At 38.4% G+C, this 26,238-nt stretch overlaps 1 protein-coding gene across 1 annotated transcript in view; it reads right to left on the bottom strand.

Moving 5' to 3' along the window:
• The window catches only part of LOC146157405 (lipoxygenase homology domain-containing protein 1-like), a 54,175-nt gene that overhangs the window by 14,217 nt on the left and 13,720 nt on the right, over positions 1–26,238 (bottom strand). The window contains exons 18-45 of the mRNA XM_083388620.1: positions 25,567–25,815; positions 24,539–24,716; positions 23,574–23,756; positions 22,613–22,717; positions 21,800–21,939; positions 20,314–20,449; positions 19,319–19,557; positions 18,583–18,752; positions 17,373–17,476; positions 16,599–16,765; positions 15,480–15,699; positions 14,465–14,619; positions 14,088–14,170; positions 13,472–13,546; positions 13,019–13,074; positions 10,365–10,400; positions 9,525–9,733; positions 8,809–8,948; positions 8,290–8,369; positions 7,488–7,633; positions 6,829–6,916; positions 6,093–6,308; positions 5,607–5,796; positions 4,371–4,546; positions 3,021–3,144; positions 1,743–1,864; positions 968–1,062; positions 41–244 (exon numbers count right to left, since the gene is read on the bottom strand). Coding sequence (XP_083244746.1) covers positions 41–244; positions 968–1,062; positions 1,743–1,864; positions 3,021–3,144; positions 4,371–4,546; positions 5,607–5,796; positions 6,093–6,308; positions 6,829–6,916; positions 7,488–7,633; positions 8,290–8,369; positions 8,809–8,948; positions 9,525–9,733; positions 10,365–10,400; positions 13,019–13,074; positions 13,472–13,546; positions 14,088–14,170; positions 14,465–14,619; positions 15,480–15,699; positions 16,599–16,765; positions 17,373–17,476; positions 18,583–18,752; positions 19,319–19,557; positions 20,314–20,449; positions 21,800–21,939; positions 22,613–22,717; positions 23,574–23,756; positions 24,539–24,716; positions 25,567–25,815 — 4,086 coding nt within the window. The remainder of the gene's footprint in view (positions 1–40; positions 245–967; positions 1,063–1,742; positions 1,865–3,020; positions 3,145–4,370; positions 4,547–5,606; positions 5,797–6,092; positions 6,309–6,828; positions 6,917–7,487; positions 7,634–8,289; positions 8,370–8,808; positions 8,949–9,524; positions 9,734–10,364; positions 10,401–13,018; positions 13,075–13,471; positions 13,547–14,087; positions 14,171–14,464; positions 14,620–15,479; positions 15,700–16,598; positions 16,766–17,372; positions 17,477–18,582; positions 18,753–19,318; positions 19,558–20,313; positions 20,450–21,799; positions 21,940–22,612; positions 22,718–23,573; positions 23,757–24,538; positions 24,717–25,566; positions 25,816–26,238) is intronic.

Here is a 26,238-nt window from a genome sequence, read left to right as displayed (position 1 = left end):
CTCACCTCTGGCCTCAAACTTTGCCTAATATTTCACCAACCTCATCGTAGGCAGAAGTGACGAGCGCTAGTGTCCATTCGCCAGTGGAAGCCTTTTCCGGCGTCTTGACGTTGGTCGGTCGACGGATGGACGATGACTTTCTGAAGGTGCGGTTCAACGGAGGTTTCTTGGCCACGTGGGCTTCAAGGTCAAACTCCTTCTCCACGCGCGAGACCGACTTGATCGGCTTGAAGGTATGATCGATCTGAAAAAATGTAATTGTTTTTTTTAACGAATAATATAAGAGCTGAATTTGCTGAACAACAACGTATAGGATTTTTTGTAAAACTAAATTGAATGTCGTTTTACGGCCTCTGAAATTACCACACAGATAAAACATACTAAGTCGCTTATCTAGCAATATTACAAATTCATCATTAAAGGTGGAATCACTCTAGTCATAGTTTTAGATTTGTCATAGATTCAACGTAAATGAAAAATATAAATTGTAGAACATTGTAGTTATCTTATTTGACTAATCCATTATCTATGAATTTCTAATTTAGGGAAAATTATTTTGAATTTATAAAACACTACACGTTGTTAAGTAGATCAGTGCGCTTCTTCTACACGGTGCACCCTGGGGTGCACAAAAATATTCATGGGGTGCACCAATACAAAAAGGTATACAAGGGTGCATCACAAACTTTTATTTAACCATCAATATTACAAGGCATTTGCCGATTTCTATGAGACAATGATGATGTAATCGTTGCGAGATAACTTTCTGAGACATGTATTATTATTATTTTTCATATCGCGGTATTATTTTTCATATCGCGTTTTACCTTTTTTTAGTTGTTTGTCACAACAACTTTAAGGGTTCACCAAACTAAAAAAGTTGAAGAGCACTAATGTAGATTATTCGGCTAATCAAATATGCGCGACATCGCCGCACTAAAGCATATAGCTGCTGCAAAGCACCCACCGTTGCAGAGTAGGTCGGGTCCAGTTTAATTTCCCCGGCGTATGAGTTGGGCAACTCGGGTACTCGAACGGTCAACTCGTCAACTTTCCAGCCTCCTGCAACTAAATTAAGAGTAGTTTCTAAACGTTATACCCGAACGATCAGTTCTACTTAAACGAGTAAACGGCACTTTCTGTAGAAATGAAAAATGTGTTTTACGTTCGTAGCTTCCTGTTTGCACAAAAAAAGTTTGCCTTTTTTTTTAAATATATACAAAACAGATTGATGTTTATTTCTAATTAAAATCGCAATGATTATACTGTTGGTGACAGGCATTGTGTCAATTGTGAAATCGGTCTTTCGGCAATTGTATCAGTTATAAAATTGTTAAAAGTGTTTTTCCGACTATCAAAATAGCACAGTTTCGTTTTTCACAGGTTCAATATTTTTAAGCCTTATGATGTTTTTTTTCGCGGCGACCCAAGCATAACAACGAAGCTTTGGCGACCTAATTATCTTCACTGAACTTTTTCAAGGTTAAAGTGAACAAAGAAGAAACGATACAGTAGTTTTATTGAAGTCAATTTCGATAAATATGCGTCATATCTTCTTATTGCTCCTAAATTTTCGGAATTAAAAAAAAAATCTTTCTTAGAATCTTAATACATCTAACCACATTAAACTACTTTACTCGGCGACCCAACCAAATCAAACGGCGACCCATCGGTCGAAAGAATTACTGCATTTATCGAACTCAACATTCCTATAGAAAAACTGTTTTTTTCATTCTTTTTACCTTCTTGCGCGTCTTCGTCCGAGTAGTAAGCAATGGTCGCCTTGGTAAGCTCACCCAAGTCAACAGCTTCAAGCTGGAAAGTGTAACCTGCGTCGCGCTGGGTCGCCTTGAAGCCGTTCGTCCTGCAACGAAACAATTAGTGTTATAGGATTCTTAACCCTAATTGGTCATTTTAAATTTTTTCTTTAAGTACCAATATTTTTGTGCAACATTTCACATCTACCTCGGGAGGGTTAAGGGTACGAACGTAAATTTGATTAAATGTCGACCATTGACTTCGTAAGGCAAGGCTACACAACTATAGGCCCGCGGTTATTATCCGGACATTTAAGTGTTTTTCGAACTTGAACAGCAGATTCTTCTTGGGCACATTGTATTTGCAGAGGTTTCAAAATATTTGTATAAGGTGTTCTGAACAAAAACTGCGAACTTTTGTATCAGGGCCTTTGCTGAATTTTTACCAGTGCTGGTTTCAGGTAAAAAAACGTTAAGAAACAGGGCAACATTAGTATGTGTATCCACAACAGAATCTTGCCCTCCAACAGAACACACAATGCCGACGATAAAAGTTCTAAGAGTTTTTAATAGCTTGAGAAGCGCACCGCTTCGAACGACAATCGGTCAGCAAGGTCTAAAACTTTTAAAAGAAATGCATATTTTGCCGTACATATGAATGCCATCATCAGTTCATCCTTACAAATAAAGAGTAAAAAATTAAAAAAAAAACAGGACAACGGTATGAGAAAAAAATGGGGTTCTCCTTGCAATTCCGGGAGTCTGATATATTCATAATTTTTTTTTCATGAAACTCTGCAGCAAGACTTTGTTTGGCATCATCAGTTTATTTGTACAAATATAAAGTAAAAAATAGCAAAATATTAAATAAATAAATAAAATAATCCAACTAACATGGACGAAGCCAAGCCGCCGACAATGCCACTCATTTGTACGACGAAAAGTTTTAAACCTTGCTGATTGATTGTTTTTCGAAGCGGTGCATCATATTTTTTTATTGCTATTACGGCCAGATTTATTTTCACTGCGGCCAAATGCGCATGACTTTGACTGGTTCGGCAACCCTAGACCTATTGTGTTCGACTTTTTTTTTAAATCAATGTTTAACCACGTGTCGTGCTGGCTGGTAAATAAGTCACAACTGGTCCTTCGCATTAAGACACCGCAAAATTTCGTGGTAAAAAAGATGAATTTAACAGCTTATTTGACAGATGAACCGACAAAAAATTTAATCTGAAACCCTACACAAGAATTGTTTCCAACCTGTTGAAGAGAGTTCGGAATCCCGAAGATCCTCCAGATCCCTGGAGCTTCACGCACAATCTGCCCTCCGATCCGACTTCCAGGTTGCTCGGCGACATGTTCACGTCCACTATGTAAGTAATCACTGTAGAAAGAATACAGTAGGTTTTATGCGCTTGCAATTGTCAAAAAAAGCAGAATTTCTATTTAAGTTAGTGGTTTTTAAACCTGAGGTCCATGGACCCCTTGGGGGCACGTGAACTAGCTTAGGGGGTCCATGAAGCCCTAATTCAAATATGAGTGCATATTGAAAAGTAATTAGTTTTTCACAAAAAAAATGTTGAAATAAAATGCACTGAATGTATATTTAGACTCCATTGTGGGTTTACATTTTTTGAACCGGAAACAGTAGTTTTTCGAAGTATATTTGTATTGTTACATCAATTAATGACGTAATCTGTTGAAATCCCTTGCCTACACTGGTCCAAGCAAAGCAAAAATATTTTTTAGGGGTCTGCGGTAGAAAAGAGTTTAAGAACCCCTGGTTAAAGTAAAGGAGCGAATGTTTGAATTCCTGAGAAGCACGGAAAACGGCGCCCCGGTAAAACTTTGCACGGTGTTCAGAAAAGAAAAATCAACACGTCTATAGAAGGGTTGTTTTACGGCTGTAGAATTAAACTTTAATAAATCGCTCTGAATAGCACAAACACAAAGCTATGATTCCCCTCACTTGTTCAATTTAACCAAGCCGCAAAACAACCCTTCTATAGACGTTTAACCAAGCCGCTTTTATCCGCACAGCTTTCATTTCGTTTCAGCAGTTAATACAAATATGAACGCTTTAAACCAGGGGTGTCCAACAAGCGGCACGCGTGCCAAATGTGTCACGCGACCTAATAAAAAATGGCACGCAAGCCCAAAAAATACTAAAATTGTTATTTAGCCAATTGCCAAAAAGCTCAATTTGTTATTCAGCCAATTGTAGAAAATACTAAGTTTGTTATACAGCCAATTGCCATTGTTTGTTCACAATATAAAACAATCGCGGCAATCACGACAACCAACAATTACTTTTGATATAGTAGCATTATACTGTGTGGAGGCTAGCATTCACACAATATTATATAGCTTGGTGTGAAGAAACAAGAAGTCAGCTCACCGAGAGACACTTTTTACTAGACAGTTTTTTTTTAAGTTTAAATAAACGTTCTTATTTTTGGTAAAAAAACGCTTTTGTGATTAAAAAGAACTGGTTCGGTTACGAAACTTTGGCACGGGAAGAAGTTATAGGATAAAAATTGGCACGCCGGCATGCTTAAGTTGGACACCCCTGCTTTAAACTTTTCAACCGTATTAACAAGGCAGACTTACGGCTCTTAAAGGGTTTGGTGCATCTCAGGGCCGGCAGTTCCTTGGCCGTGGAACCGTTCGATGTCCGGAACCTTCGGTGGAAGGCGAAGCTCAACTGCTCCTCCGTGCGGATATTGTGCAGCGTGACGTCATGCAGCAGCAGGTTAAAGTCCTTGTCGGAATCCTGCATTTCGACTCTGGAACGAAACATTGCCACTGGTTAAATGGCGTCCTGTGTTCAAGGTAAACGGAAATAATATTTGTAGACTCGCTCCTCTCTGAGCTTGTATAGCTGAGTTGTTAGGGCGACAGTCTCGTTATGACCGGAGGTCGTGAGTTCGAACCTCGCTGCAGGCTAGTTGTTTTTCTAGCCTGCCCTGCTTGCATCATTAATCGACAGATTCGACAAGTCTGCGAAAGATTTTCGGTGTACTAAACTGAGATATTTTAGACAAATAGAAGTTTCTGTTGTAGATTGTGGATAAAAAAAACTCAAAGTTTAAAAACCAGAGTAAAACCAGGATCAGACTTTTTGAAGGAATATATATTTCGCCTATACTGGCAACGTCAGTTCTTTTAAGTGAAGTAAATTACACATGCATAGCAAAGTAACAATAAAATTAATAAAAAAGTCAAAAACATAAAGTACAGATAAGGTAAAACGTTTAAAAACAAAACAGGCTGTCAGAAGAAAACTTTGGCGTAAATTCCTTTAAAAATGCCTGATCCTGGTTTTAGTCGGGTTTTAAAAAAACTTTGATTTTTATTGTTTCTATAAGCGTTAGCGAAACAGTGACCGACAAGCAGAAACCTGCTGCCAATGGTTTTGGATTTCAAAAAATATGCCCTTATAATGAAACATAAGTCATTTTAAACTATCGCTGCGGCGCCCTGGTGTGCCATTTCTAATGTGCAAGGGTTCCGATAGTTATTGGGGAATTTTTAGGAATCTTATTTTTCGCTCCATTGATAAGCTTTTTGATACAGCTGTTTTTGTGTACGATTCGAGGCCATTATATCAAATGACATTTTCCTACATGTTTTAAGTTGATTTTGTTGTTCCGGTTCCATTTATAGTGACATTTCAGTTGAATATTCGACAAAAATTCCAGTCGGGGCGATGAAAATATATTTATTAGTTTTGAGGGCCGACAGGAGCCATGCAAGGTTAAAAATTACTGATTTAGGGGATTATTTGAAATTGTAGTTGTTTGAAATACATGAAAGGAGGATTTTATTCTCGTTGTAAGCACAAACCTCAGTTTAAAAATCTCTCCGACTTCGCCAAACTTCATCCTGGATTTGAATTCCTTTTTGCCACCCGGGGTCCAATCGCCGAGGGGTATGGGGCCGTGTTCACCCCCTGCACCCTCCACGTAACACAGAAGTGACGCGGTCCCGTTACCCTGGGTCATGACCTCGTCCACCGACACCGTGACGTCATACTCTTCAGCGTCATCTGAAATCGTCAAAAAAGGGGATCTCAGTACCATATCATTATTCAATGAAAGATGCACACACATATGTGTTCAACAACTGAGAAATAGCCCTTCTGAAGCTGCCTTTTCATCAACGATTACTGCAGGTTTCAGATCACAGTTGTATCATAGTTGTTAACACACATTAACAGTTGTTAGCACAGTAATCTGTGTTTCCACTGTGCAATCTACTTGTCATTATGTGTTTGTAGTCCAGACTAGCATGAGAAAACCAAATCAAACTTGCAAGCACAGAACTAGTTACCTTCGTCTTCTGAAGTTTCCCTGCTAGGTGGCGCCTTTAGCTTCAGGAGCTCGTCCTCGCCGGTCGTGACGTCACAGGTTCCCAAGGCCGCTAGGCGGCGCACGGTCTTGAGGTCGGCCACGTGGTCGTCGAGCCACATGTGACAGGGGAAGACCCACTCGTGAGAGCCGAACTCGTGCTCGCGAACCGTGACCTTGTCCAGAAACCAACCGGAGCCTATTCCAATGAATTGGTGACGTCATGAATAAGTGTGGCGTCATAAATAAAGGTGACGTCATAAATAAAGGTGACGTCACTTGCGAGTGACGAGTTTGATGGTTCGTAGCTTAACTCCATTTGCTAAACTCGTTAATCAAAATATCATACGCAACGTAATATAGCAGGGTACGGTGTTTAAGGTGCTTATCAAAACTAAGCATTCGTTAATAAAAATTCTAAAAATAAATTCTTCTGGTATTTATCTGTTTGTCCAGCGTTTTGTTGTTTGGCGCATTTTATCTCCTTTTTTTGCATCATTTTACTTTGCATTTTGTTGGCCGTGTGCGTCATTCCCTGACGAAGGCTTTCTGAATAGATAGCCGAAACGTTGCACAAACAAATAAAAACCAGTACTTATTTTTAGTATATAATATGCCTGGTAGTAACAGAATATTTTTCAACTAAAATGTTTAACACAAAAAAATCCTCGCTATTAAGCTCATCCGTCTTAGTTAGTTTTTATTTAGTCGGGTCTTACCGTATCCGCGACCGTCGTGGCTCACTACGATCTCCTGCAATCTTCCTAAGTCGACAGCTTCCAGACTAAACGACGACGTTTTACCGCGCTGAAAAATCACGAATCCAAATAAGTTCATTGAAGCTGGCGGCGACATTAAACAGCGGGACGGAGTTTAAAGTATATGCAAGGCTAAAATAATAAGGCTTGTCAGGTTTATACGAAGACAAATGTTCCTGTTGATACTAGAATGGAAATAAACGTTAATTTGATTAAAAAGCAGCGACAGCCGCAGGTGTTACATCACTATACTTTTCCTATTGTTCACCTAACAATTTTAGCCAAAATCCTTTATAAAATACAACAACAACAAAAACTGGCCAGGCGCACGCACACCATACGCTGCGTAGCAAGTATACTGAGTAAAAGATGAAACCAAAAGGGGCTTAAAAACAACAAAAACTTGCCGTTAAAATGAGAGTCCTCAATCAAGTTATCATGCCACTTTTATTTCTAAATTGTGAGTAATATCTTGAAGGAACTGCTACAAACTGCGACATTGTGAGCATGTCTTAATTCTGACCGCCCAGTAAAGTTGCTATCGTAACGGTCGCTGTTTTAATGCTGTCGTCAGGTAGACAATCGCTCTCTTCCCATCGTTAGTTTAAGAATTGTTTAACCTGGAAGGGCCAGGCGTCGATTCGATTGTGGTCGAGCCTTCTCAGCCCGGTGTCTCCCCTCTCCCCACGAATTGTGACGTAGACGTTGGCGTCGGTTGCGGCGCCGGGACGGTCCCCGGTCGTGGCGCTGATGAAGTAGGTGTGAACTGAAAGAAAAATTCAGGGGGTTTGGAATTTGCCACGGATTTGCTAGATTTGAATTTCTGGAATACAAGGCAATCGTGCGCTTAAGAAGTTTCAAAACTTTGTCGGGTATAAACCAAATATTTTGCTTCACGTTTCTAATAGCGTTTCTTCCCTAAAAAGGTGTTTTCTTGTGCATTAACGAGCGCTTTACCTGTAAGGATCTTTTTAGTTTTAAAAAAGTCATTTTAAAAAGTCCAAGTAAAATATTTCTAAATAAATGCCAAGTAAAAACCAAGTCCAAAGTAATCAGTTGCCGAAGTCCCAGTCAAGTCATAATTAGAGCGAGTCATCTCCAAGTCAAGTCCTAGTGATTACAATTAAACCTTGAACTATTAAAATTGGTAAAGTCGTCTGATCCATTAGCAGGTGAGATATTACTCATCTAAAAATAGCGAAAACCCGACATATAACAAGTAAATTGGTATACGTGGAAAAATTAAGATAAATAAAGATTTTTTTGGAAAAAAATGCTCAATGAAAATACCTTATTTCAACCTAAGTCATTTGTTATAAGCAAAGACTTAAGCAAAGTCCAGACATTTGTCTAAAAGACTTAAATGTTTCGACTGACTTAGTTTTCCAACCGACCGTCTGATCCTTTACTTTCATTGTTTACCTGGCAAACTTGGCTCGTCATCTTTGAGAATGGGGAATTCCCGAATAGTTTCTTGGTCGTCTTCGACTGATGACAGCCACCTTTAAACAACGTTATTTAAAACACAAACAGTATACTACCTATCCCTGAACAGGAAGTTCAAACTTCAAAATAAAGGAAACAAACGGGCATATTTTTAATAGATGTCGACAGGTTTCTCGAGGCCTAACTTATTAATATGTTTTTACGTGTATACAGCAATAGAAATGTTGTTAAAACTTCGCTAACACATGTAATAAGAGACGGTATATGTCAAATTCAGTAAATGTTTGTTTTTGCTAATAAATTGCAAAGCCAAAAAGGGTGATCTTGGCTCGACCTTCTTGGCTTTGCAATTTATTATCAGGCTGCATTACAAATACGTGCATAGCGTACCCAATGTTTGTTCTATTTTTTGAGATTTCCAGAAAGATAAAAGGCAAGCAGGAACTTTAAAGTGCAAGTCATTCGTAAAATAAAGCTCGCGTCGACTTTCGTTACCTGTTGCACAAGAAGACGAGCTGATTTTTCGTTGAGACCTTTTCAAGTATTATCTTCTCGAGGTAGATCCCCTGCCAAACGCAGTCCTCGTTGAGCGAAAGGCGCATCTTGTAGATCGGCCCGATCTCTGGGACATCGATCTGAGGAGGCAACAACTTAACGTTAATAACTCAACCTTCTCACAGCTCACACACCTATGCAATGTGAATGCGTAACAGTCAACGTTTGCTTTAAGGACATTTCGATCTTGAGATTCCCAATTATAGAAGTTAATATTGCATAAGATGGCGACTATGTGAGATTTTTTTTGATTTACTCACAATCGCAAATTACAGGCACTTATTTCCTTGTCCGCAATTGGCATATTTGTGAACTTTCTACGGACTTTATTCGCTTTGGGATATTCTTTGAAGGGCGCGGCGAGTTTGTCACTGCAAGGTTTCGCGAGTTGGTGACACGCACAAAAATTGAAGCCAAAAAAGAAAAAAATAACGGTAAAACAAACAGTCTGCAATTAAAAACAGTAAACAAAACAACGAAACGCCCTAAAAATCAAATTAGCGCATTCACTGGGAGTCCATATCGTTAACCAAGTCTACATTATCCAAAAAATAGGTCGAACGAATAATTGCTTTGTTTTGTGAAGCAAATATCATACGCAAATTAGCATCAACGAATACAAATGGCTTTGCTAGTTATAAAAAGGATTTCAGCACCTTAAACTCGTCGGTGTGTCCCGGCTTAAACAGGGCGGCGTGTTTTGGCGTGTCGACTCTGTCGCCTTCGCGGCTGGGAACCGGTTGCAGCAGGATCTGGCCGGTTTTGCCGTCCTCTCCGTACATGACCATTGTTATGTTGGCGTCTGGAGGACAGGGCTCCTCACTGGAGTCGGCGCTGGTGGTCAGGTACACCTTGTATTCGCCCTCTAACAACAGCACAAATTTAGCAGTTTATTTCAACTAAAATGCAGTGTTGTAATGACTTGGACTTGATTTAAGGGTGACTTGACTTAAATGCACTTAAGTCATTGTTTTTAATGGCTTGACTTCAGTATTTTGGACAAAATGAGCTTGAATCTCGTGTTTGAACGAGTTTTAGTTAGAACAGGTTTTTTTTAAACATTTTTTATAACACAGACCCTAAAAACGCTTTTCGTTTGCGTTAGAAACAAGGGTAGACACAAAGTGTTTTAGAGATGACATTATCACACAGGTAAACTTTAAAAAACTTGCTGTTCTTGTCGTACTTATGTGCAAATATGAAACTGGCAAAGCTGAAGATGGCAAAGCTATAAACTCATTTATTTTAAAAAATCACTCTTTTTTTTTAATTATACACTAAGATTCCAAGCCTTCGTGGAAGTCTAACACTAGTCCGTGGACCCCTTCCGCCAGTACAATTAACTTTCAATGCGTAAATAGGTGCAACGTTAAGTAGAAACTTGTTGTTGTCAGCCAAAATCCAATTTATTAGCTATAATTGCAGCATTGCCTGGGGTATTATTAATAACCTACTACTTTACTTTGAAAACATGTAAAAAACACGGCGATATTCACCTGTAGACATATCTTGGGACTCGGATTCATCGGGTGCTACAAGCAAAATATATAAGTTTAGATTGACGTAATAGACGAAATTTCCACTTTTGTGGTTTTAGAGATACAACTAATTAATAGTAATAATTGGCAACGCTTATAATTACACACACAAGATCAAAACAGACTCCTGAAATCAATAATAATCTAAAGGTTAGTTTTGTCAACAATATGCATCTATATACAATCAATCTTTCTTGCATTTTTCCTTGCATTCCTATGTCACGTACACATGCTTGACAGCCATTAATATCCGTACGTAAAATCAAGAATGACAAAATGCGATTGCCATCGCCAAACAAAACTGATTCGCAAATTACTGTCTAAAGCTAAAGCAAACCTTCCTGGCAACAATTACAGTCTAGTCTAAATAGCAGCGCATAACGCCTCATGCTCTACGTTTACTGACCAGCTAAAATAAAACTAAAACTAACAGCGCAATACAATATTTCCGAAATTATCATGCCAATAAATGTTGGGACAAAACGAAACGCGATAAAAACGTCTACCAGATTTCGGTTTAAATACTTAACTTTACAATACACTATAGAGCTAGACTACAGCAGCTTCAAATCAATCGTTTCTAACGCGATACTCGATGCAGCTACGCCACGTTTTTCGAACTTTCGCTACCTGAGATGCACGATTCTTTTACAAGTGAGTCATCGACCTTTAAAGCAAGCCCTCTAGAAAAGTAGCAGCATCATAACAATACAGAATCAAGTGGAGATCAGCAACCTTCCGGACAACAACTTTGATTAATCGGCAGTGATTCGGCTTCAGTTGGTTTTTGGTGTTTGTTTTGCGTAAGGCAGCATCCCGTGTTAATGGCAGTACTCTGTAGCTGGATGTTAGTCGCAAATGAACCTAGCTCTTCTCACTAGCGAGAGGAGGACTCGGAACATGGAGGAGGAGGAGGTGTTTGTTCGCGTTGCGGAGCGCGTCGCCTCGGATCGTCCTCACGGTCGGAGATGGACGGGAGGACGCGTCGGAGTTTTGGAACACAGGAGGAGAGAGGTCCTCCTTATGGTGGTGGTAAAACTCGGGGACCAGATCCCGGAGGGGAGAGGACGGGGTCGTGGATGGGAGCTGGTTCTCCGAGGATGAGGTGGTGGAGGTTTCGCGTCGCTCCTCCGATCCCTCGGAGTTTAGGATGCGCGTTCTCAGTGAGGAGGAAAATCGCTTCTTCAGGAGGAAGCGAGAGTTCCGGTAGGTGGCGCTTCTCCGGTACCGGGGAATTCCGGGCCGATGAATCCTCCGCTTCCACGTGGGGTCGCTGTTTGCGATGACGCCGCTCCCGGAAGTCCTGCTCCCAGCCTGAGCCGAAGAGGCGTAGGAAGAGGACTTTGGGTAGATGGCGTCTTCCGAGGAAGGATGGATGAGGACTCTTTTGCCGCGCTTGCGGTTGCCGTGGTTACTGGGGGTGGAAGAGGCCGAGGATCCGGCGACGGGATGCGAAGAAATAAAAGCGGCGTGCTCTAAAATGGCCGGTTGTGTGCTGTAATCCTTGTTAGGATAACTTAGGAACTATCCAATAGTAAATTTCTCAAACAGGCAAACTAGATTAAATTAAAAGCACATCTGCCTATTTCACCTCTAACAAATCGCCCATCCGGGATAAATTTATTAATTTAAGGTACAATAGATATGATGCTAAACCAAACGCAAAAAAACATTACTTGTGCGTTGAAATTAATTCTATACTCTCAGGTGTCGAACTATAAGTTATATCTTATAATGCGTTGGAAAAAAAGTTGTCTTTATTTCAATTTTAAGGTGGTTTACAGCGAGACTGTCAAATACAGGTGTTAAGGCCAAACTTTAGTGTTAAGAAGTTTCAAGCGTGAGCTAAAACAGACGGATTTGTGTTTACACTATCCCTGCTAGGATAACTCAAACCAATAGTAAACATCAAAAATTGAAGCCGTGGTCTAACTTTCAATGCCAGCATCTTCCTACATAAATTAATATTAATTTATAACAATGAACGAAACTATGAAGGATAATAGAATCCGGTTGGCCATGTATGTCATTCCCTGATGAAGGCTTTCTAAACAGTTAGCCTAAACGTTAGACAAACAAATTTTTAGTATACTCTGCCAGGTAGCAACAGCATATTTATTGATAGGATCATAGGTAGTGTGGAAATGCTGGGGTTTCTCTCACTTTTGGCTTTCCCTTACACCAATGGTTCAAAAACTATAGCGAGCTACAAATAAGTTTATTAAAAGGGTGGGACGCCGGATTGACGGAACCTTTTTGAACCAGTCAACCTTTCGTGACGTGATCTCACGTAAATAACTTTGTGGTTTGCGCTTTAGACAGATATTTTACACGTGATCATTTTCTCCATATACCGAGCTTAAGTCGGCGCCGTACAAAAGCTTTACTGCCATTTTTAACCAACCTCTAACTATACCTGTCAAGATAATCTTCGCAAACGAATAGTAAGCCTCAAAAAGAAAAGACGACATATAAACAACGCATAAAACTGCTCGCATCTCTTTTTCGCAAACCTTCATCCTGCCTAAACTCTGCACAAACCAATCGTTCACATTAGGCTTACCGCAACCAGATGCGGTTAAATCGAGGTTAGCGTCTACGACTACACTCACGTTCGACATTGATCACCCGTTCGATTTTTCCGTCATCTTGGCCGTCGTCCAGCCACCTGTGTATAACGCAAAGCATATCAACGTTACTCTAATTAGGTCTAGACGTCGATATAAAAGTATAAATGACACGTCTGTTTTGTTCTGGAGTTAAAACTTCGCCAATTTGATAATGTAAAAACACCTTTTTATTGAAATTATTGAGTTATTTAACGGGTTGAGTTATCTGTTTGAAGTAGGGATGCGTAGTCGGGCCCGGACTCGGGACTTATAGGTAAATTCGACCGGAGTACGGAATAGGTAAATTTTAACCGAAGTCTACAACTTGGTCGTAGGACTCAGATTTGAGTTAAAGAATACTTTGAGTAAAACAGGATTGGGTTGTGTTTGACTCCGGATCTCACCAACCTAGTCAAAACTGAAAACATAGGTGTAAAAAAACACTTTTAGCTTTACCTATTGCAGAAGAAGATGTAGTCTCTAGGAGAGATCTCGGTTTCTTTGATGAGGACTTTGTGAAGGAACCATCCGCTACCTGAAAAGCGGACGTTGAACTATAATGTAAGTCATATTGAACTACACCAAAAGTCCATGCTAACTAATGAATGAAAGACACATACAAACATATGTGTTTAATAACATCTGTGATCTAGCCCCTCGGAAGTTGCTTTATGACCAACGATTCCATGCTAACTACTATTGGATGCCCGATAGGTATAGGTACTAGTACGATAGAAGGGTGGTATTGGTACCGATCCCACACCAATTTTTTTTTATTTATATACAGATGATCTACGTCCAAAGCTAATTCATCGAAAACGCGTTGGTTGACAACTGTGAGGTACCTAAAATGTTAATGATATAGCAAATGTTGTCTCAAAAAATACTTTTCAACGTTTTTAATGTCATTTTCAACGTTTTTTTAATGTGTTTTTTGCTTGTATAGGCATTGTTATACCATCATTTCTGCCGGATCGGATGAAGAAAACAATATATATATATAATATCAAGTATGGGATATCCCTAACAACCAATTAAGTCTTAAACAATGAAAAAGGTAGTCATTTCCGACTTACCAGGGCCAACGCCGTCGTGTCCAATCTCGATTTTAGTGAGGTCTCCCAACTGGACAGCTTCCACTTCAAAGATGTCGATCTGCAAAAATAACTTTAAAATGCGCATGTCTAAACTATATATTATCATATTGTTTAATCAAAACCACATTGAATATCTGTTCAAACCTCATTTTATTGACTGGTTGACTTTACTTTTTTAAACTGTGGGTTAACTTACATTTTTACATATAAGTTGACTTTTTTGCTTTTTTATATACATTTTTACTGTTAGGTGTAAAAAAATGTTACTTTACATCTTTCCAACAACGCTCGCTGAACAAACTTGGCACGTTACACTGTTTTTGGCAATGCTATATCGGGCGGGGAATCGAACCTGCGACTCCTGGAACTTGACGGTGTTGTTAAGCGATCTGTGCAGCGGTCGCCGCCCGGTGTCGCCCTTCTCCCCGAAGATAGTGATGTAGACGTTTGCTTCGGTGTCACTTCCAAGTATGCTCCCGGTGTACACAAGTACTTTGTACATCAGAACTGCGAGAAATGACGGTTAATTGTATTGCTATACGTTTAAGATTATATTTCTTACATAGTCCTGGAGTACATTGCCTTTTAATAGATAGATAGATATGTTTATTGTTAGGGAAGTAAATTCCCAGGGAGCAGCGAAAGACCGTTAGGTCATCAAAGTCAGCCGCTTCCTGACCGCAAAATAATACAGGGCTACCATTTCGAAACGTAATGGCTGAAAGTTGTAGTTGACGTAGGTGATTATTTAAGACCATACAGAAGGAGTCAGGATATCTGAAGGTTTAAAAATGCCTAAATTATTTCTTACTCGTGTAAAATTATTTGAAACGTTTAGATATGCTACCTATATCTGTATGGTATTGAAGAGCTATGATTAGATAGGTTATCGGTATTCCTGCAATCCTAGAGCAAACTGCCATTCAAGCGCTAAAGTCACTTTGCTTGACTCGGTTTTAATAAACGCCATCTTACTCGGGAATTTACTACATATACTCGCTTTTTAAAAATTCCAAACCATATTTGACATAGTATTACGTTAGAATAGTCGTTCTTTCGTTAATTGAAAGAGAATCAAAAAACGAAAATCCTACATATATTTGTTGATCTTTTTAGAAGTGCAACTGTTCTATTTGGTATAAAAATTAGAAAAAATTGAATGTGTAAGGAGATTAATGAAACTTTAAACAAATTCTGTTTCTCGGTTCTCAAAACATATTTTCGAATTTTGCTGTAAAACTCGGAGATAACAGAGATCTCACGGTGTTAAACTCTTCAATCAAAACACAGAAATAATTAAATTTAAGCAATTCGAAATAAATCAAAACCTGTTTAAAGTCTTAAGATAAACACAAACACAACCTAACCTGGCATAAGTTCTTGGCCGGGTTTCGGAATCGGAATCTCCAGGGCCATCTGATAGGGCTCGGTGGTCAGCGATAGCCACTTCTGCACGTCCAGCGTATGCGTGACGTCACTGTTGGCGTCCTTGAGCTTGACCTTGTCGACGTACCACGAGGGGTCGCCGCCGGTCGAGTCGTGGCTGATCCGGATTTTCTGAAGGTCACTCACCTTGGCTAGATTGACCTTCAGGTTGCAGTATTTAAAAAAAAGTTTTAATAGCAATTATGATTTTTTTATTTGGTTATACTATGCACGGATCTATAATGTAGCCTAATAATGAATTGCAAAGCCGAAATAGTCGAGTAGATCGATATCATCTTAAATAAAACGTTTCCATACGATCTTGTATCATCTTAACTTAAATTACATTTTAATGACATTAAATCCAAGCTCGTATCGAAACGTCTTAATCAAGATAATGTCGATCTACTCGACCTTTTTTGTCTTTACAATTCATTATCAAGTTTTTTTAGTTTTAAAAGAAAATAAGGTAACATACAAAATCTAACGGCAAAGCATGTTGGTGACAAGTGTAGAAAAGTGCATGTCTAACATATAGCGTTGGATGTTCAAAATTATGTCGGGTTCAACAAAGTTGAATTTGTAAGTTTTTTGTTTCTTCAGCCTGTTCGACGCTACTCTTATTCTCTATGTGTTGTAATTGAGGATGGCGGATACCGACATTTTATTGGGACACCTAGACTGATATTTTGGACAAAAGTACCGCGATCCGCTCCGATCCCCAATGACGTCATTACTATGCTCAAACAAGCAAAACAGACCAAATTGAAACGTTCGAGTTATTTGACCAGGTTACCACGCCGAAATGTGCTTTGACGTTGAACACTAAAGTATAATCTGTTGATAACTTACTATTTTTGTTTGTTTTTTTCAATTTTTTTTTTATAAATACACATTTTAAGTTAAAATTCGAAGCATTGAGTCGCAAATAATTGCTAAAATCACCAATACTAGTATAGTAACATATAGGTCGAGTACCAATACTTCTGTTTGGCATGGGGTATCGGCTCCGATCCGATTTTATAAAACCGAATTATAACGCTATTTTTTTTCGTTTTTACCTTAAACCGTTCTGTGGTGCCCACTTCGAACAGACCATCGGACCCGTTGCCTAGCAACACCGGACCGGAGGTGATTCCGTCGTTGCCACAGGCGACGAACATGACGTTGGCCGTCGTGCCAGCGCCCTCTTGCGACCCAGTGGTGAGAGAAATTTTCCAATCGCCATCTGTGGAAAGTTAAATCCTTTTTTGAAGCAAGGGGCGGCTCATATTTTAGTAAAATATTGAATAAGGGAATAAAGTGACACTGTATAAAGACAAATTGTATTGAATACTCAACAAGCTTTCGCACAACCGTACTTCACTGATGAAATCTTGTCGAAAAATTGAACACAATTTATATTTTTACAGTGTCACCTTATTCCTCTATAGAACTAGATAAAAACGGCCATCTACTAAGATAATATTATTCAAGTTTCTCATTAAATTAGAATGCTGAAAATATATGTAAAATGCAATGTATATGACTCTGCAGAACTAAAAATCTGCGCATCAGTGAAGGTTGTACTGTAGATAATAATGTTATTATTTACAATTTGGACCTTTCAGAAAAAATTGAAAAAGACATATTAGATTTTTAGAAGAACATGTGAAAAGGTATACTTTGACCTGATGAAGCACGGTTGTGCGAAGCTTGTCGAGAATTCGATACAAATTGTCTTTATATACAGTGCCACCTGATTAGCCTGCTAAGAATCAGACAAATACGGCCAAGATTAGACTCAAGTATATATTTATGAGATTTACCTTTTTATGAGTATTTTTTTCACTCACCTCCGTACTCGGTCGCGTCACTCTGTTTTCTCTTCACTTCTCGTTTCTGTCCGAGTTCAAGTGTCAATTGATTCTTGGCCCCAGGTTTTCCGGATCCCAGCCACCTGAAAAAGTAACATTTCCCTTTGAAATATAAGTGCATAAAGCAGTGATTCCCAAACTGTAGTGTGCCTCAAACTGTAGCGTGTCAACTGTGTTGCGAAACTTTTTGTAATTTCAGAAAAGAGAGTATTTGTATTCCCAACAAGCATACACGCAAGCATTTTAGACTTAAATTCGCACTATTGACTACGAATTAATAATGTTGAGACATTTGAATATAGTTTGTCGTGTGTTAAGGGCGATTGTAAAATTACTCTTTTGTTGTCCTGTTAAAAGTGTGCCGCGAAATAGTTACGATTTTTTAGTGTGCCGCAAGCTGAAAAAGTTTAAAAACCACTGGTATAAAGTGTTGGTGCTGCTTAAAATGGGTGGATAAGAATTACTGATCAAAAAATGAGCGGATAAAACGTTTGCTGAATTGCAAAGTTTGTTAAAAGCTTGCAGAACCTGATTAATTTAAAAGCCATGGTTAACAGTAATAAAAAATGGTAACAAAAAAACAGTTAATTATTTTCGGCAAAATGTCAACTTTGTGCTCATTCAAACAGGCCCAGATATCACACTCATAAAAACTGGAAGTGAATAAAAGTTCGCGTGTGGTTTATTCTAAATCGAATGCATTATTGTAAACTTTCGATTGGTGTTCTACAATATTAGCTATATTGGCACGAGTGTTGCATGAGGCACAAAAGGCTGCAAAACACTGATGTAGATGAAATGTGGTTGTCTGTGCCCAAAAGATTAAAGATTCAATTAATTTTCCTGCATCTTTGTAAACAACAACAAAAAAACATAAAAAAGAACACAAGATAACAAACCGTACTAAAAAATCAGAACTATACAAGGCCATACAAGGCAATTTTCAGGTTAAAATCGTTTCCGAAACCAAAATTAATCCTAACTGATTAAAGTGCCGTCATAAAACACATTTCACATAAAAAAAACTGTCATTACTTTTTGTAAATAAATTTAAAAAAAATTTACTAAAAAAAAAAAAAAAAAATGTGAATAAATTTAAGTACATAAAACTCAAAACCCAAGGCTACTAAATAATCCTAGGCGATGCAATTGGCGCCATTAAACACAATCCCTTAAAATCTGTCTTTACTTTTTGCACGGAAAAACGTATTCGTTGCTGGCGCCGTCCGCCTCTCGAATCACAATCTCCTCGCAGAGCCAGGGAGGCTGTGACGTACTGCTTTGTGACGTCATCGCGCAGCTGATGACGCACTTGGTGAGTTCGCCGACCGACACCGCTTCGATCTCGAACTTGTCGAGCTGCGAGCAAAATGAGAGGTGATTTTTGGAAGCACTGAAAGCTGTCGAATGATGAACATATAGATTGGAAGTCGTGGGTTGGTGAAACTTGGGACATTGTTCAGCAATGTTGTAAACAAGTCATTTTGAATTGACTTAAGTCTCAGTCAAGTAATTTGTCACATAACCTGAATCCAAGACAAGTCGCTTCAAAAAATAACAAGTCAAGCCCAGTCAAGTCATTATAAGAGCAATTCCTAAGTCAAATCACTAATGTTTAAATAAAAAGATAAACCTTTAAACCTGGTAAACTCGTTTGATGAGGAGAAATAAGTCATCAAAAAATAAGATATAACAACATGTAGCAAAAATCGTTTTACGTCCAACAATTGAGATAAATAATTTAATTTTACAACAAATGTTAACTAAAGACACTTAATTTTAACCAAAGTCATTTGACTCAATGACTTAAGTCAAGCCATTTAACCAAAAGACATAAGTCCAAGTTAAGTCTTTTGAAAAAAGTGACTTAGTTAGTGCACAAAAGTCATTACAACACTGCGTAAACGTCACACAAAGTTCCTCACTTGTCCAGGTCGAAACAGTGGTTTCGAGGCGTTACTCCTGGTAGGCGATTCCGGGGTTTGGGCTGGTTTCTTCATAAGCAGGCGACGACCTGTGTCGAAGGAGTCGCCGTACAAGCAAAGGTATACCTCAGGCTCTCGAACCGGTTGTGACTGACTTGAGCCGGTTTTGGAGCGACGACTGCTCGAAGTGGAATTGCCCGGCTGCTTTGCGGTGCGCACCAAGACGACGTAGCGAAGCACTGAAAATGATACATTTTGTGTGAAGTTTAAACATTTTTGGCATCGGAGCATTGAAATTGGTAAAGAGTTCGCACGTAATTTAATTTGGAACTTAAAAGAGCCATTTCGTAACATTATTTGGTGTCGCTCACTACTGGCTGATGCAAGTTTTTAGAGAAGTCCTGAAAATATATCATAAATGTTGCAGATTTGTTGTTTTTAAATATTCAATACAAAACATCTGTTTGTCGACAACATGAAACACCAATGATTAATCGAACCCCAAATTAATCGAACCCCAAAAATGTTCAAATACTAAACTGGTCGAAATCAATTTTTAGGGTAAGTACTTCCGCACGTTTTAGTTTAGATTTTCATGGCTACTTCAAACGATCTTTTTTTTGTTATTTCGTTATCCGTCATTCAATCCACATGCACGATTCGAAAACCCGGTTCGCTTTTTTCTAACCACTCTTTTGTGCCATTGGCATTAAGGTACAAGGTCATTTTTTCAGCCGACTCAACGGACCTCTACTGTTTAACAGCTATTGAACAAGCATGGATTAAAACACTTATATGAACACCTTTATAGATGCGATTTCCCACTTTTAGTTAGCACGGCTCCAGTTCTAATTGTTTCTCAAACAAGTTTTTGTCGCCCTTTTAAAACACTCTTTCGCGCATATTTAACCCTATGCAGAACCTCAAACTTGGCAAGACCTTCGATTATGTCACCAAACCTTAAGAACAAATGGCGCCTTATTTGCTTAACTAACCTGGTAAGGTGGGTGACGATCCCTGTGTTGTAACCGGGAGTTCGCGCAGAGTCGAACCGTCGTCCCTCGACCTTGACAACCACCTGTTGAACTTGAAACGGAGGACTTCGTTGCTACTCATGTCCTTCATCTTTACCTGGAGGGAAAACCACAAGCTAGGGTGTTAAGTTGAATATTGTGAATTTCAAGATTCATCTTTCTGAATAATCCCTATGAAATATGCTCTGAATTTTCTGAGTGAAAGGCTCGTTTTTGTGCATAATTTTTCGACGAATTTCTGATCTTGATGTACACGACATTATCAATAAAAACACTATATCCTAGTTAATAGCTAGTTTGGAAGCAAATATTGTTATGTTTTACAAGCATCATAACCCAACGGAGTTTACCCAAATTTGAACAATTCCGGCAAACTGTGTGACGCAAGTTAGGCTAAATTTTAGTTAAATTTTAGTTAAATTTGACACAAAAAGAGCCTTATGATTTCCCGACATTAGAGTTAGCTTAACATTTAGCTTACCAAAGTTTAAAAATAGGAACTTACATCTGCTTTATACCGACTGCTAATCTATCAGCTTTTATATAAACAGTGAAAGGTAGTATAAATATAAACTTTTGGATCCTTGCTCTGGCAACAATGTCACCAACATGAATAACGCAATTTAAGATTCTGTTGCAACTAAAGTGCTGAGCAAAAATCAAAAATTGGTGAACTAAAGTGTTTACCTGTTCGAGTCTCTAGTCGCAGTCGACGGGTCGAACAAATCGATGTTTCACAAAACAATTACCGCGAAAGAACCAAATTCAAACTTACACTAAAGTTCATTATGGATCATGATAACTTCTATTATAAATAAGAAAGTACAACAGCTTGGCTGCCTGAAAATCAATCCGCTTTATTATGAAACGGTAAAATCATCAAAGTTGTACCAACAATCCCAAAGAAAAATGCGTAATTTCAGTTATGCTGCGGCTATAGTGGGTATGTCTTAACCGTAAAGAATTGTGTATAAAGGCCAGTGTTGCAATGACTTAAGTCATTGACTTGACTTATGTGCACTTAAGTCACTATTTTGAAATGACTTGACATAAGTCTTTTGACCAAAATGACTTGTTTTGGACTTCAGTCATTTTGTCAGATAACTTGGGATTAAATTAAGTGTTTTTTAATCTCAAGTTTTGCACATTAAACACTTTTATTTCTGTATATTGCGTTTGTGTTGTTATTTTTACTTAAATTGCTGCGTATAATCCGACGAGTTTGCCAATTTTATCAGTTTAACAGTTTACTTTGATGTCAATGACATGACTTGAAATTGACTTGCTCTCATGATTTGACTTGGGCAACCGATTACTTGGACTGGGACTTGACTCGTTATTTTTGGAAAAGACTTGACTTGGACTTAAGTTAGTATTCAAATGAGGTGACTGGGACATAAGTCATTTCAAAATGACTTGTTTATAGCACTAATAAAGGCTTTTTTACCTGTTTGAGCCTCCAGTCGCATTCGGGGGAGCACTCTTCCATTCCTATCCTTATCTTCCTCACTTCTCCCACGTTGGCGAGGTTGGCTTGGAACTCGTCTGTCTGACCGCACTGGAACACTCCACCCTCCGTGCCTTTGCCTGCGCGTTATTTAATTAAAAGAAATTAAAATAGGAAATGTAATTTGGATGATCGCATGTTTCGATTTGGTTTGCGCGATATTGTTATAAGCCCAATCAGTATTGTAGCTTGATAATCAATTGATAAAAAAACAAAAAGGTCAAGAAGATCGACATAATCGTGATTATTAGGACGTTTCGATACGAAGTTGTATCTTCTACATTTAACTGCAATTCATTATCGAGCTACTTTACAGATACGTGCATAGTGTATCCAATCAGTATCGTTTAATGAGAAAAAGCATCAATCGACTTATATTTTTGAATAGACAAACATTTTTAGCGTTATTGCCTGAGACACCCAAACACAACCAGTCACACTTTAAAGTTCATATAAAGATTTTTTTTAGTGTTTAGATATCATTCACTTTTTACTGTCTGAAACTAAGAGCCAAACTAGCCGCACATATGCTTAACCTTGTCAATAAAATGCAAGGTTTTCCTTTATCTTGCTTTAAAAAAATACGAATTCAATTTTGTTACTCAAAAGCCAGGTTAGGCTTTAAAATACATTTCTTAACCGATTACTTGAAAACGCCTGCTTTAGGGTTAACGTAAAATGAATTAACCCTGTTCTAAAACTAGTCTCTTCACAGAGCGGTTAACGCCACCATGTTCAATGTTCAGCGCATACCTAGGACGATAGGCTTTGATGTTCCTTTTGTTCCGTAAACGACCAAAGCAACCGATTTCGTCGTCCCGGCATTTCCGGTTGTGACGTAGATGCGGAAGTCGCCATCTGAAAGTGACAGAAGTACATTTGAAGTCCAACTGTTATCTGCGTTTAGCGTTTTAAGGCAAGAACGCCAAAAAGACTTTTTTGGGAAAGGTATTGCAAAACAGGGAAATTGTAAATTGCACCGTAAGGAAGTATTGTCTTTAAAAGACAAATAAGTGTTTGACTTGTGTAATAAATTAAACCATAAATGGCGCCTGCAAACAAAAACACAACTGCCTAAACCAGTGGTTTTCACATTTTGCCATTCACGGTGCACTAAAAAAATCTGCATTATTGTGCGTTGATTCTCATTGCTGGTTGATCTACAATGAAGATTCATGCCATTAATTATAAATTAAAAATAAGATACCACTTCATTTTTTTCTAAAATTATAAAAAGTTTTGTGTCACTTAAAAAAAATCAAGGCACCCTGTTTGATAAACACGGATATAAACTACGATGTACAAAACTTGGTAAACCAAAAATCAGAAATATATTTACCAAATAACATCCAAACAAACTGATTTTCGGTTTACTAAGTTCTGTACTTAGTTTAATCTTTATCATTGATGTGCAACCAGAATGGTTTGTTTTCACCATTCGGATTCAGGCAGATTCTGTTATGTGAAATAAAATTCTGATTATCAGCCAACTAATGCGGCTTCAAAATTTTACAACACATTTTTATCTTTTTAAAAGTAAAATACGTTTTTTTTTTCCAAATTATGAAATGTTCCGTGTCGAGGCAAACCGTTTAAAAAAAACAAGGCAAACCGTCTAAAAAACACTGTTATAAACTATACAAAGAATATCAGCCAACTAATGCGGCTCTAAAACTTTACAAACCCCTTTTTTAATTTTACAACACCTTTTTACCTTTTGGTCCCGAATCGCTGTTTTCGCGTCCTTGTAGTGTAACCTGCGACGAAGCGGTCTTGGGCTTCTCGGGGCTTTCCCGCTTCTGGGGGCTGGGTGGGTTAACGGGCGCCCGCGCCGAAACCAGGAAAGAGGGTTCGGGGGTCAGGTACAGTTCCGCCTTGCCGCTTCGCATTTCGCCGACTGAAGAATTTTGATAAAATTGGGTCGTTAATTTTACAAATTTGCTAACCCTGAAAATTCGGTGCGTCAAATTTTTTTTGACAACGTATAACACAGCTTTGTGATAGAGAAGTATTATTCGTTTTTTTAATGGAAATACTTCCAAATTACAACTGTATACTTTCGCTACAATATTTATTTACAATTTTTACTTGTGTTTAAGTGTTTTTTTTTTTCATTCTTGGTATCTCTTTAAAGGCGTCAATATATTTGCAATTTAATAAAGATTTAATGGAACCCGCTCATTTGCATCACGAATCCTCACAGGTTTAGCATTTAATCAATAAACAAGAATGAAACTTAAAATAAATGGTTGAAAAATATTTTTTAAGAAAAAATTGACAAAAAGTATATGATGTCTAAAATCGTAAAAGATACAACCGTCCGATTCGACGCAAATTGACGCCACTACTTTAAAAGGCAAATTTGATCTAATTGTAACTTTGAGCATGGTAATGACGTCATTGGTATCAGATTTGAATCAGAATATTTATTTAAAAAAATTTGAAATCGGTATCGAAATAAACCAAGTATCGGACATTCCTACTGAACAAACTTTTAAACCGCCTGGTAATAAAATTATATTGGTTTTTATGGTAATTTGTTTTTCAACTTTGAAAAGCAGAAATTGTTTACAACAGACACTTACCTAATACAGCGTGTCCCAAAATAAACGGAACCCAATTGTACTTAATACAAAAATGTTGACCAGCAACAACGTTTCATACAGTACTTGGACTTACACTTCAAGACCTCGGGATAGAACTGTGTGTTAGCGTCGCCAGTGTCGACAGTAGGACGAGCTCTCCCATTGGTGTTAAGGCCAATGAATACTCCGCGGTTTTTCATCGATTGGAGAGTGACGTAGCCGCCGATCTTGTACTTTTGCACCTTGAAGTGGCAATACGCGCCGCCCGAACCCTGCACAACAAAACCGCTGCTTAGCTTCAGGATTCGTATGCGATGGCCCTGTGTCATTTTAACGCTGTTGTAAACAAGTCATTTTGAAATGACTTAAGTTGCAGTCAAGTAATTTCAAAAATAAATTACGTACAAGGAAAGGTTGTTTTTTTAAACAGTCAAGTTCCAGTCAAGTCATTGTAAGACCAAGTCAATTTGAAGTCATGTCATTTACCTAAAATAAGCTGTTAAACTACTAAAATTGGGAAGCTCGTCCGATTAAGCAGCAATTCAACCGAAAAACTACACGGTCACAATATACAGCAATCAAATAATTTAACGTGTGGAAAACCTGGGATAAATTTTAATGCAAAAAAAATAATTTAATCTTTAGATCTTTACAAAGAAATGACTTAAGTCCAAGTCAAGTTATTTTGGTCAAAATACTTAGAGCCAGTCATGTCATTTAAAAACTGTGCCTTAAGTGCACTTAATCTAGTTCCTGAAATGCTTTTTGATCAACGATTATGGCTTACAATTAAGGGGATCCACAGCACCATATCATTCAATTAAAGATACACACACACACACATGTACAAGGCTAGACCACGGTTGTTGTATACGTATATGTGTCACGTGTGCATCTTTCATTTCCTATAGAACAGATGTCAAAAACTCTACCTATGGCAAACAAACAGCTCAACTCACCAGGGCGACCATCAAGCTCACATTAAAAATGACCTACACTACCATTACACACACATACGTGTACAAGGCTAGATCACAGTTGTTGTAAACATATGTGTGTATCTTTCATTGCATAGAACAGTTGTAAAACAACTCTGCCTAGCAAACAAACAGCTCAACTCACCAGGGCGTCGCACTGCCCATCCTTGATCCTAAGGAAGCGTCTCGGGTCCTTGTCGCACTGGAACATCCGGACCCCCTCGGCCACCTTAACCACCCGGAGCCGGGAATACTGCTTGACCCCCTTGCCGCCGGCTGGGTCCTCCACGTCATTGCGTCGCCCTGTACCGATGACGTCACCGTTTGACGTTAGCGCCAGCGACTGGGTGGGGCTCGTGTTGAGCAAGATTACGGAATCGTGACGAAAGCATCCCTGTATTACGTAATAAAAATATCAAAGCCCATACATAAGTAGGAATCATTTTGATAGTTTCGAATAACTCTTTATTGATGTTAAAAATGAATAAAGAGTTGTGCCAAACGTTTAAAATGATACCAATTTCTGTATGGGCTTTGATATTCTTAATATGTCTTACTACAATCTTCAACCGATATGCTCCATCGTTAAGATAAAACGTTGCGCCATCTATAACGCCAGTTATTAACCTATGTGGAGTATTGTATACCTGCATCGGTAGATAGGCAAAATTTGTTTATGGAAGTTCGAACCCAAATATATACATTAGCCGATAATAATTCGTCCACAAGTTTTCGTCTCAAGTTTGTATCCAAATCATACATATACTGTAATACAAAAGCACTTTTATGTCGATCGCAATGAATACCTGTAGTTGCA

Source organism: Ascidiella aspersa, chromosome 4, assembly GCF_963924565.1.
Source record: "Ascidiella aspersa chromosome 4, kaAscAspe10.2, whole genome shotgun sequence".
Classification (NCBI taxonomy): Eukaryota; Metazoa; Chordata; class Ascidiacea; order Phlebobranchia; family Ascidiidae; genus Ascidiella; species Ascidiella aspersa.
The sequence above is the reverse complement of the archived record's forward strand: the minus strand, read 5'-3'. Positions and strand labels throughout refer to the sequence as shown.